The 9,268-nt window shown below is 59.1% G+C and overlaps 1 protein-coding gene across 1 annotated transcript in view; it reads left to right on the forward strand.

Annotated features, from left to right (window-relative positions):
* CELSR3 (cadherin, EGF LAG seven-pass G-type receptor 3) overlaps nucleotides 1-9,258 on the forward strand; it is a gene marked incomplete at both ends in the record, with an annotated part of 14,269 nt that extends 5,011 nt beyond the window's left edge. The window contains 16 exon segments of the mRNA XM_010020527.1: nucleotides 24-93; nucleotides 701-715; nucleotides 2,248-2,342; nucleotides 3,023-3,232; nucleotides 3,711-3,894; nucleotides 4,363-4,512; nucleotides 4,835-5,003; nucleotides 5,272-5,439; nucleotides 5,750-5,876; nucleotides 6,049-6,255; nucleotides 6,359-6,533; nucleotides 7,063-7,175; nucleotides 7,485-7,564; nucleotides 8,176-8,302; nucleotides 8,883-9,034; nucleotides 9,130-9,258. Coding sequence (XP_010018829.1) covers nucleotides 24-93; nucleotides 701-715; nucleotides 2,248-2,342; nucleotides 3,023-3,232; nucleotides 3,711-3,894; nucleotides 4,363-4,512; nucleotides 4,835-5,003; nucleotides 5,272-5,439; nucleotides 5,750-5,876; nucleotides 6,049-6,255; nucleotides 6,359-6,533; nucleotides 7,063-7,175; nucleotides 7,485-7,564; nucleotides 8,176-8,302; nucleotides 8,883-9,034; nucleotides 9,130-9,258 — 2,171 coding nt within the window.
* Between the last annotated feature and the right edge of the window lie 10 nt (nucleotides 9,259-9,268).

The following is a 9,268-nucleotide window of genomic DNA, read 5'->3' on the forward strand; positions in this document are numbered from 1 at the left end:
ACGGCGGCCACTTAGTGCTGAAGGCGATTGTCTGGTGGCCCCAGACCAAGCTTTGATACTCTGCTGTGGTGCTGTGTCCCAAAGGCTCCTTGGGTGAGTGGGGGATGCGATGGGGAGGGGGCAGCCTGGTCGTCCTGCTGGGGGCTGTAGCATCCCCAGCAATGTCTCTCTGTTCTTGTGCTGTCCCAGACCCGTTTAGCTGGGCTCGAGGGCTGGGAGAAGGAAGTTGAAGAAGAAAACACCAGAGGCCAGGGAGAGCAGAGGTGGCTGGCCAGGAGGCTGGGAACAGGCTGTGGAGTCTGTCACCCAGCCCAGGACTGTGCTGTTCCCTTGGCCTTGGTCCCCACCTTCTCCCTGCTGCTTTTTGGTTGCGGAGGGCTTGAGGCTGGGGTCAGGCATCTCAGTGCCTGCAGTGCCATGCTGCAGCTCCACCAGCCCCAGCCTTGGTGTGTGCTGCAAGGGGAGCAGGGCACAGCATGCCTTAGGTGAGTGTCTGGGTAGGAGTCAGTGTCCCAAGCTGGAGGCGGCCGTCCCGGGTGACAGCAAGAGCACAAGCAGGGGTCTGGGGCTGTAGGGCAGTGCAAGCCCCCGGGGACAACACAAACGCTGTCCTTCTCTAGCCGCTCGCCCCGGGAGGAGGCAGGTTCGGCTCCTAACTGTTGTCGCTTCTCTCCCCCGTTCTCTCGCCCTCCCTGCTCAGGCTTGAGGGGTGCAGGTAAGGTTGTTCCCATCTCCTTTCCCCTGTGCTGTAAGGGCTGTGCCATGTGGCTTCCCCCCTGCTCCCTGCCTGGCACCCTGCTCACCCCTGCGCTTTTCCCGCTGCTTCTGGAGCTGCCAAGTGTCTTCCCAACGCTTTGCCTGGCCTCACTGTTCCTCCATGCTCTTCCCTCCTCCCAGCACACTAACCAGCACAAACCTGGCTGCAGCTGCATGCAGCCCCTGCCATCCGCTGCTCTGAGCCTGCAGTGCTCTGCTCCCGCTGGGGTGAATCCTGCTCTGCCAGGCTGGTACCTGCTTGCTTAGGCTGGGGGGGAATGAGCTGGCGATGAGCAATGGGTGGTGAGGCCAAGGAGGAATGGCCGTGGGGTGGAGGAAAGGGGTTGCTTTAGAGCAGGGGCAGGAACTGATGGACATGCACAGCAAAAAGTCCAGTGCCTCTGCCCACTGGCAAGGGGTGATAGAAGGACCTGGAGGCTGGATCCTGCCCAGGTCTGCAGCTGAATTGATCTCTGTTCCCTGCTGATGCCTGTCCTTGCTGGGGGAAGGCCAGCAGTGGGGAGGTGTCCATTCTCCCTGCTCCTAGTTGCAATGGCACTCACTGGTCCCCAGGCTTCTGCACCTGGAGAAGAGTGGTTGGGGAGGACAGGTAGGAGCTGGAGATGGTGGCAGGGGGGCACGCTGGTCACTGGGGCTTTTCTGAGCATCAACCAGAGCCTGCTCCAGGCTCCCTGTCCTGGCCATGCTGCTGTCCTCCCCCAGCCGTGGTCCTGGGTGGGCTCCTGTGCCCTGGCGCCATCCCCATGAGGTTCTGGTCCGAGTCCTGCCAGATACATCTCATGCTCAAAGTGTGCATGGTGATGCTCCCAGCCCAGGACACTGCTCTGTGTGTTGGCTTTAGCAGTGCTTTGGTGGTGGTCAATAGCTGAGCCCATTCATTGCTGGTGTCTCCATTGCTGTGTGGCAGCACTTGGGTCCCAGCCAGGAACTGGGGTCTTGTGCTGGGGGGGTGTCCTCCAGCCCCGTCAGCTGCAGGGGCTCATCCCTGGGTGGGTTTGCCAGCTCCACAGCAGGACTCTTGTCTTCCTGTGGTGACATTGCCCTATAGAGAGGCAGGACCTCAGCAGGCATTGCAGGCTGTCAGCAGGGGATGCCTGGAGCTGCAGGGGCTTCACAACTTCGGGGCAGGATGTGCCCTGGGGACACATACACATCCCCAGAGGAACCCGGGGCTTCTCCAGCCCAAGCCCTGCCAAGGCACTTATTCCTCTTTGCAACTGTGTGTGGTGCAGCCCAGAAGAACACACAGGAACCCAGCTCCTGCAGGGAGCAGCTTGCTGAGGTGGTGCAGACCAAGCTGCACTGGTGCAAAGCAGAAGGATGGCCCTGGGGTGTTACAGGCCCTCCCCATCACTTCCTGGTGCTCCTCTTTGGGATTAGCTGGTACAGAGGGTCTCTGTGGTGAGGGATGCAGAGGGGAGCCATGTATCCTGTGCTGAGCTTCCAGCATGCCCTTCCTCCTGGTTCTAGGTGCAGCCGTCAGACACTGCGATGAGGAGAAGGGCTGGCTGGAGCCAGATCTCTTCAACTGCACTTCACCTGCCTTCAAGGAGCTCTCCATGCTGGTAATCCTCTCTCTGCTCTGCAGCCCTGGTGGAGCAGGAGCTGTATGAACAAGGGCTCACAGCCAGGTTTCAAAGAGCTCAGCTCTCCATGGACACCTAGAGTAGGAGAGGGCCTTGCCACAGTGCTCAGCACCTTTCTCATCTGCCCCAAACCCCTTCTGTGGGAGCACTGAGCTGAGCTGAACTTCCCTTGGTTTCATCTAGTCTGAGTGTCCCTGTCAGAAATGTCCTGTGTCCTGTACCTGTATTTGAGAGAAAAACAAATACTCCCTGAAGGAAGTTCAGCAGAGCTGAACTGTTTGAAGCTGGTGGGTTGTCAGCTCCATGGGACATCTGTAGCCCCCAGACTCTGCCAGTGACAAACCCCTTTAAAATATCCAGGCAAGTTTATTGAATCCTTGCACCAACTGTAACTGAAACCAGGAGAGTTGCAGGGAAGGAGCACTAGCTGCTTGGCCTGTCCTTTCATCTCCTTGGCCTCTGTGATATACAGCAGTGGGCTAGCTGGGCCAGTGCAACCCTGCTGTGTTGCTGGAGTTGCTCCCTGTTCTGGCAACCACCAGTGAGAGTGTCCATGGCTTCAGAAATTGTCCCTGGGTCCAGTAGGGCCTGCAGCATCCCAGTTTCCCAGTGAGTAACCTGCTTAATGGTTTAATCCCTTCCTTTCCCCCCACTGGCAGCTGGAGGGTTTGGAGAGGAACAAGACTGAGCTCAACACAATTGAAGCCAAGAAGCTGGCCCACCGTCTCCGGGCAGTGACTGACCACATGGACCACTACTTTGGGAATGATGTGCACATCACCTTCCGCCTGCTGTCCCGCCTCATGGCCTTTGAGAGCCAGCAGCGTGGTTTTGGCCTGACAGCCACACAGGATGCCCACTTCAACGAGGTGAGTCTTTCCCCAGATCACAGTGGCTTCTGCTGCTGCTTCTCTTCAACAGCCACCCTGAGCCTGGGTCTCTGGGGGTTAAGGATGTGACACCACATCAGGAGCACTGGGCTCTCCGGTGCCACACAGACACTGTCCCACAGGAGTGACAGCTGTGGGGGTCACCTCTGTGGTTGGGACTGGAGCACAGGGTGCATGAAGAGAAGCAGAGAGCTGGGTTTGCTCAGCCTGGGAAGGCAAAGGGAGGTCTTGCTGCTGCCTGCAAGTCCCTCGTGGCAGTGGTGCAGAGAAGGTGTTTCTGTAGAACGCTGGTTGATGATTGCTGAGGGTGGGGGTCTACTGTAGCAGAAAGTACCCCCTTCCCTGAGTCCTTGTGCAGGAAGCCGGGCAGGGAGCAGAGTGCTGCAGCCTGGGGGTGGCCAGGAGGGGCCCAAAGACAGCAGTTCCCTCACACCCTGCCCCATGGCTGTCCCTGCAGAACCTGCTGCGCGCCGGCAGCGCGGTGCTGGCGCTGGAGAACCGGGAGCACTGGGCCATGCTGCCGCACAGTGAGCACGGCAGCGCCAGCCTCATGGAGCAGCTGCGGGACTACTCAGGCACGCTCGCCAGCAACATGAAGCTCACCTACCTCAACCCCGTGGGCGTCGTCACCCCCAACATCAGTGAGTAGGAGCTGGCTCATGGTGGGGCCTGGCTATGGCAGTGCAGAGCTGCTCCTCCATCGCACCCGTCCCCTTCTCCTCATCGCACTTCACCTCAGCAAGGGCTCTTTTGAACATGGGGAGGTGTTTGTGAGAGACATCCTGGTCCCATCCCTGCCTGCAGTACCTGACACGCCACCAAGAGCCAGCAGGGCCAGGAGTGTGCTGCCCACTCCCAGTTACCTCTCAGTCACAAGGAAAAAAGCTCAGTGGCAGAAGGAGTCTGCCCTATGGCAAAGCAAGGACCTGGGCTGGGAAGGAGCACTGTGGGTGCTGGGATTTCATGTCGCGCCCAAACATGGGACATACCCACAATCCAGCCAATGGCTCCTGCGGTCCCTTTGATGGTGACTTCAAACATGGGGTGCCTTGGAGCACGGTTGTCTCCAGATGCCCGTCCTGTAGCTGCCTTTCCCTCCTCTGCTGCAGTGCTGAGCATTGACCGCATGGAGAACCGCTCCCATGTGCGCCGGCGCTACCCTCGCTACCACAGCAGCCTCTTCCGGGGCCAGCCCGCCTGGGACCCCCACACGCACGTTGTGCTGCCACTGTCAGTGCTCAGCCCCCCAAAAGCTGAAGGTGAGCATGTGAGCATCACTCGAACAGCAGTGGCAGGGGCATGGCTGGTGGGGAAGGTGTAGAGTCATGGGATGGTTTGGGTTGGAAAAGTCATAGAGTCATGGGATGGTTTATATTGGAAGGGACCTTTAAAGGTCATTTAGTCCGCATGTACCCTGCTGAGACTTGGCTCTGCCAGAGGTCCACAAGCCACCTCTGAGGGCTCAGAGCTTCTGATCTCACCCATCCCAAAGTCTCCTGCCAGCCTCACAAGTTGCCTTCAGAGCAGCCTCTGTGTGTGTGTGTTCTCACCACTTGGTTGTGTCCTCAGCTGCCCCCACAGCAGTGCCCACGGTGGCCGAGGGCGCAGGGAACTACACGGTGGAGAGCTCCTCCCCAGGGCAGCCGCTGCCGGAGCCCGAGCCCGCTCTCACCGTCATCATCCTCATCATGTACCGCACGCTGGGGGGGCTGCTGCCTGCACGCTACCAGGTGGATCGCCGCAGCGTCAGGTACGTCCTCCCATTGCCCTCCACGAGCACCAGTGCAGAGGGGCTGCTGGGCTCTGCCCTGCTGCCCTGGCAGTGGCTGGGGATTGGTTCCAGCCAGGCGGCCCTGCGGTGCTCTGCCTGTTCCCACCTTGGTGTTGTTCTGCCCCATATTTCCTGACCCCTTGGTGTGGGCTGGGCAGAGCTGTTCTGGGACATCAGGGTGTCTGGGAGGTCCCTGAGGGTGACATCTCCAGGCACACTGATGGCAGAACTCTGTTGCTCCTTGCAGGCTCCCTAAGAATCCTGTGATGAACTCCCCCATCGTGAGTGTGTCTGTGTTCAGAAATCACACGTTCCTGCGGGGGCCCCTGGACACCCCTCTCGTGCTGGAATTTCACCTGCTGGAGACGGCCAACAGGAGCAAACCTCTCTGTGTCCAGTGGAACTACTCCAACCCGTGAGTTAAGCATGGCTGGGCCACTCTTCGAGCTACTTTCCCCAGGCATCTGCCTCCTCATTCCCCAACTTTCCTTGAGCTGTGCCTGGACAGCACTGGGTTGTGGGCTTTCTGCCCTCTCCCGGGGGTTCATGCCTGCTGGGAGGGAACAGGATCACTGCAGAGCTCTGGCTCCAGTACTTGGAGCTGTAGGAGAGCAGTTATACCTGCTGGTGGAAAATCCTTGCCAATCACCCCTCTTCTCTGCAGTTCCTTGCACACACACCACACTCATCTGTGTTCTCCCCTCTCTACTTTTTGGTGGCTGCAGGACCAACCCCTCCGGCTTCTGGACAGCCAGGGACTGTGAGCTTGTGTACCGAAACAGCACACACGTGCACTGCCAGTGCTCCCAGTTTGGCACCTTTGGAGTTCTGATGGACAGCTCACACAGAGAGGTAACCCTGGCCTGCGGGGCTGGTGGTGGTGGGCTGTTAGCCACTGGGGCCCACAATAAGCAGGCATAGGCAGAAAATTCCCTGTGGGACTCAAGTAGAGTTTGGGAGCTCAACAGTCTTCCCATGCCTCCCCCTAACACCACTGTTTGCCTTTGGTTCTCCGCTGCTGCAGCAACTGGAAGGTGACTTAGAGACATTGGCAATTGTCACCTATTCCTTGGTATCTCTCTCCCTCGTGGCTCTGCTGCTGACCTTCTCCTTCCTGACCTGCCTCAAAGGCCTCAAGTCCAACACACGTGGCATCCACTCCAACATATCAGTCACCCTCTTCTTCTCTGAGCTGCTCTTTCTCCTGGGCATCAACCGCACTGAGAACCAGGTCTGTGGCTTGAACATGCTCGTGGGGGTGGGTGCGAGGTGCGGATGGTGCAGTTATCATTGGCACCGTGGGACCATCTCTGAGTGGCTTTTTGTCTCCCCAGTTTCTGTGCACTGTGATTGCCATCCTCCTCCACTGCTTCTTCCTCTCCACCTTCGCGTGGCTCTTCGTCCAGGGCCTCCACATCTACCGCATGCAGACGGAAGCTCGCAACGTTAACTTTGGGGCCATGCGTTTCTACTATGCCATCGGCTGGGGGGTGCCCGCCATCATCACCGGTACGAGCTGCTCATCCTGCAGCCACCAGTCCTCAGCAGCCTCCTGACCCCCTGGTGCTGCCCCGCTCACTTACCCTATGGGGAGATCTGAGGGCGGGCTTGCCACAGCCAGCAGTGCTGTGGTGCTCAGCCGGCCACCACATATCAATGGCTGTTGTCTTGCCACTGCGGAGAAGTATTTCCCCAGCACATTTCCCCATGGCTTGTTCAGTGGGCACGGGGCTTCTGTGGTTCCAGAGCTTGTGGTTAAGGTCTCCTGGCTTCCCAAGCCTGCATGCTTGGGTGACCTGTTGCTGGCAGTCAATGCCCATGGGCTGGGCTGTGCCAGGGATGCCTGGAGAAAAGGGAATCAAGGCCCTGATGCTGGGGCTCGCAGTCCTGGCTCTTCCTCCTGTGGTGGGGAAGCTGGTTCACAGGCCAAGGAGCAGGAAGAGAGCCCTTCACTGCCTTCAGTGGTGGGATGGGATCAACATGGCTTGGACGAGTCCAAGGCTGCTGGGTCTGGACCTGACCTCCCTTCCTCCCACAGGGCTGGCTGTTGGCCTGGATCCCGAGGGCTATGGGAACCCTGACTTCTGCTGGATTTCCATTCATGATAAGCTGGTCTGGAGCTTTGCAGGCCCCGTTACTGTCGTCATTGTGGTAAAACCCTGTCCTGTTTCCCCCACAGCCCTCTCCTGGCTCCCTTCTGCACATCACAGGCACTCACCCCTTCCTTGGCTGCCCACTGCCTGCCCTGTTCTCTGTACAACCCTTCCTCAGCCAGGGCACTCTCTCTGTCCCTTCTCACTCCAGTCAAACCCAGGGGAGGCCATGGCTCGGGCATGAAGGGGAAAGGAGGGGACACTCACATGGGTCTGGCAGAGCTGGGATCTGCCCATGCTCTGTGCTGGGGATGTCAGGTCAGAGCCAGCCCTTGGCACCTCTTCTAATCAGTGCCAACGCTTTCAGATGAATGGGGTCATGTTCCTGCTTGTGGCCAAGATGTCCTGTTCCCCTGGCCAAAAGGAGACCAAGAAGAAATCGGTTCTGTGAGTATTAGTGGCCCAACTCCCAGCAGAACTCCTGTGGCTCATGGTTTTTAGCATTTTCAGTGACCGTCCTCCTTCTTCCACCATCACAGAGTGCCCCTCTGTGCATCAGTGTCAGCCTTGCAGCCACTCTCCTCTCCCACACCTCCCAGCCACATTAACCCTTCCTAAACTTTGTCCTTTCCTCTTGTTCCTAAGTCTCCATCTCCACACAGTCCCACCAGCCTGTCCCCTTCACCAGCTGCTCTCACAGCCACCCCTGCGTCTGCTTGGGTTCAACACTGCCCTCACCAACTCTCAGCACATGCTTCTTCCTCTCCTACATGCTCTTTCTGAGACCTTTCCCTGCTCCCTCCTGGGCTGGCCCTGGAGTTTGGCTCAGCTCTTCGTGGCTCCAAATGACCTGTGTTGTTTGGGGCCCTGTGTTTGCCATGTGTGATCCAGAAGGGAAGGTCTGGGAGTTGGGGGGAGCTGAGCTGCTATGCAGGGATCTGCAATTTCCCCTCTGGATCTCTGTGTGTGAGCTCTAAATGTAGATTAACAATACGCACTAACCTCTCGGTGTGTGTCTGTGTGCCTGTCTGTCTGTCTGTCTGTCTCTCTCTCTCCAGCATGACGTTACGGAGCTCCTTTGTTCTGCTTCTAGTTATTAGCACTACCTGGCTTTTTGGCCTCTTGGCTGTCAACAACAGTGTCCTGGCTTTCCACTACCTCTACACTGTCCTCTGCAGCCTCCAGGTAATTGCCCGGCCTCTGCCAGGGGAGGGCTTGGCTCAGCCCAGGAGAGTACAGACATCTGTGGAGAGCAGGGTCGTTGTCCCTCCACTGTCACCCCTACAGCAGCGGGTGACTCTGCCACTTCTCACTGCTGTGCCTGTGGTGAGCACGGCATGAGCAGGAGATGGCTGCAAGGTGCTTGGTTCAGAGGTGACTTCCAAGGGGCAGCAAGGACCATCTTTGGAGGCAAGGGGCCTCCATGCTCTCCAAGGGCAGAGCAAGAGAACAAACAGCCTGCAATGGAGGTGTTGGACACCCCAGATACGACCCATGGCAGCATCCCCCAGCCCTCCTGCCACTGCCATGGCTGATGTTACTGCAGGGGACACTGCCAGGGGCTCCTTGGCCACTGCCAGCCGGGGCCCCCCAGCCTCTCCTCCCTCACCCACTGCGGAGGCATTGGGGAGCTCTTTGGTGCCTCCCAGGCCTGGTGCCCATCATGGCTGATGTGCTGCACTCTGCAGGAGCCAGGGCCCGTCCCGGTGCTGGTGCTGTGGGTTGGCTGGCAGCGAGGGGCTGCCTCATGGTGTCTCTCCCACAGGGCCTGGCTGTGCTGGTCCTGTTCTGCGTGCTGAACGAGGAGGTGTGGGAGGCCTGGAAGCTGGCCTGCCTCGGTAAGAAGGGGCACAGCGAGGAGGCCACGAGGAGCACGCAGGTAGGCAAGAGCAGGAGCAGCCCAGGGGCTGGGGACAGGCTGCCTGCCTGGGACTGGAGCTGACGGGAATGGCCCCACTTCCTGCTGCGTCACGTGCCCTGTCTCCGCTCTCCCTGCCTCGCCAGGGCCCCAGTGCCTACAACAACACAGCGCTGTTCGAGGAGAGCGGGCTCATCCGCATCACCCTGGGGGCCTCCACCATCTCCTCAGTGAGCAGCGTGCGCTCGGCCCGCACCCACTCCAGCCAGCGTGCGTACCTCAGGTAGGGACTG

The sequence above is a fragment of the Nestor notabilis genome, unplaced genomic scaffold (assembly GCF_000696875.1).
Source record: "Nestor notabilis isolate BGI_N333 unplaced genomic scaffold, ASM69687v1 scaffold17658, whole genome shotgun sequence".
Classification (NCBI taxonomy): domain Eukaryota; kingdom Metazoa; phylum Chordata; class Aves; order Psittaciformes; family Psittacidae; genus Nestor; species Nestor notabilis.